This window comes from Budorcas taxicolor, chromosome 1 (assembly GCF_023091745.1).
Source record: "Budorcas taxicolor isolate Tak-1 chromosome 1, Takin1.1, whole genome shotgun sequence".
Lineage (NCBI taxonomy): Eukaryota > Metazoa > Chordata > Mammalia > Artiodactyla > Bovidae > Budorcas > Budorcas taxicolor.
The window spans coordinates 22,715,387-22,717,696 of record NC_068910.1 but is presented as its reverse complement, the minus strand read 5'-3'; the positions used below and the strand labels follow the sequence as shown (position 1 = coordinate 22,717,696).

At 46.2% G+C, this 2,310-nt stretch overlaps 1 protein-coding gene across 1 annotated transcript; it reads left to right on the top strand.

Annotated features, from left to right (window-relative positions):
• The first annotated feature begins 1,422 nt into the window (after nt 1–1,422).
• On the top strand, nt 1,423–1,970 carry LOC128054444 (glycine cleavage system H protein, mitochondrial-like). The gene has a single exon (XM_052647079.1). It carries the CDS (start codon nt 1,423–1,425, stop codon nt 1,942–1,944), a length of 522 nt encoding a protein of 173 aa, XP_052503039.1. The 3' UTR covers nt 1,945–1,970.
• Nucleotides 1,971–2,310: the final 340 nt, after the last annotated feature.

Below are 2,310 nucleotides of genomic sequence, written 5' to 3'. Positions count from 1 at the left end.
TGGATTTGGAACACTACAGGATGGGATAACAGGCTTCCTAAGTGGTACACTGGTAAGGAATCTGCTTGCCAATGCAGGAGACACAAGAGACATGGGTTTGATCCCCTGGAGGAGAAAATGGCAACACACTCCAGTATTCTTGCCTGTAGAATTTCATGGAGAGAGGAACCCAGTGGACTACAGGGTTGCAAAGAGTCAGGCATGACTGAGCACACACAGGCACATGTGTGTGCACACACACACACACACATAGGATGAGATAACACTTCTCCAGACCAGGGGTAGAGGTTCTCCTTTGGAAAGGATCCCTTAACATGTGCCTCTGAGGCTTACAGTGTTGGGTTGGAAGGAAAAGGGAAGGTGAGGGAGGTAATTTAGGAAGCTACAATAAATCTGGAGTGAATTAAAGTCTTGGTGAAAGTCTATCTCAAAGACTTAGGCATTGACTGATATGTGTGTATAATTTAAACTCAGGAATTCAGGTATAGCCACAGGGAATGTGTGTCCTGAGGACATGACCATTTTTAGATCATATTCTCAAGGAGTTGTTGGTTAAATCATGGCCAGAAGTTACAAAGATATTGGGATTTATGGGGTTTTAAGTCATAGATAGGGCTTCCCTGGTGGCTCAGCTGGTAAAGAATCTGCCTGTAATGCGGGAGACCTGGGTTCCATCCCTGGGTTGGGAAGATCCCCTGGAGAAGGAAATGGCAACCCCCTCCAGTGTTCTTGCCTGGGGAATCCCAGGGATGGGGGAGCCTGGTGGGCTGCCGTCTATGGGGTTGCACAGAGTCCGACACGACTGAAGCGACTTAGCAGCAGCAGCAGCAAGTCATATATAGGGCTTCTCCGGCGGCTCAGCTGGTAAAGAATATGCCTGCAATGCGGGAGACCTGGGTTCAGTCCCTGGGTTGGGAAGATCCCCTGGAAAAGGAAATGGCAACCCACTCCAGTATTCTTGCCTGGAGAATCCCATGGACAGAGGAGCCTGGTGGGCTACAGTCCACGGGGTCACAGAGAGGTGGACGCGACTGAGCGACTAACACAAGTCATATACAGGCAGAATTCACAGAAAGTAAAATTCACCTCCCTTTTGTGTGTGTAGTTCTAAGAGTTTGACAAATGTGTGCAGTCATGTACCTATCACCACAATCAAGGTATGGAACATCTCCATCCCCCTAAAAGTGCCCTCGTGCCCATCTGTGGACAACTCCATGTCCTACCCGCAGTCCTGGCAGCCACTGATCTGTTTTCTTCCTCTTTCAGTTTTGCCTTTTGCAGAAGGCCAGTAGATCTTTTCTGATCTTTGATCCCAAGTCACATGATAACAACTCTTTCAGCAACCTGTAGCCCTTATCACAATCATAATTATACTGTATAAGAAATTGATTGGGCGCGGAGACCCTCTGCACCCGTGCGAACATGGCGCTGCGCGCGGTGCTGAGCGTGCCGGCCGCGGTCGGCAGCCTCCGCGCCATCTCGGCACCCAGCGCGCCCTGCTCGCTGCGGCCCTGGGGACTGCGAGCGGGTGCCGTCCGGGCGCTGCGCGCCGGCCCTGCTCTGCTGTCGGTGCGGAAATTCACAGAAAAACACGAATGGGTAACCACAGAAAATGGTGTTGGAACAGTGGGAATCAGCAATTTTGCACAGGAAGCTTTGGGAGATGTTGTTTACTGTAGTCTGCCTGAAGTTGGGACAAAGTTGAACAAACAAGAGGAGTTTGGTGCTTTGGAAAGTGTGAAAGCTGCTAGTGAACTCTATTCTCCTCTATCAGGAGAAGTAACTGAAATTAATAAAGCTCTAGCAGAAAATCCAGGACTTGTCAACAAGTCTTGTTATGAAGATGGTTGGCTGATCAAGATGACATTCAGTAACCCTTCAGAACTAGATGAACTAATGAGTGAAGAAGCATATGAGAAATACATAAAATCTATTGAGGAGTGAAAATGGAACCCCTAAATAAACTACTTTGAAACAACTTAATCTAGCATAGTTGTCTTAAATTAGTGGTGGATAGATATTTAAAAAGCAACTTTTAGCAAAAGAAACTACTTGTAACAATGTTTCCTGAAGAAAATACCGCTTAACTTTCTAATGACTTCAGATAAACACTGTGCATCTTTTCCACAGCATCCTGTGATTTTTAGGCTAGGCTCCAGTTATAATATTCAGAATTCCTGAAATTATCTCTGGTAAAACTAATTACAAAAATTATGTAATTCAAGGATAACATGGTTATCTTAAACCTTATATGACACTGTAACTTGCTTACAGCTATCCTTGGATTTGGGTCAAAATTATCTTCCCACT

What these genes read in the sequence shown, in the direction of transcription:
- LOC128054444 (XM_052647079.1), top strand. Translation starts at nt 1,423, where the DNA reads ATGGCGCTGCGCGCGGTGCTGAGCGTGCCGGCCGCGGTCGGCAGCCTC.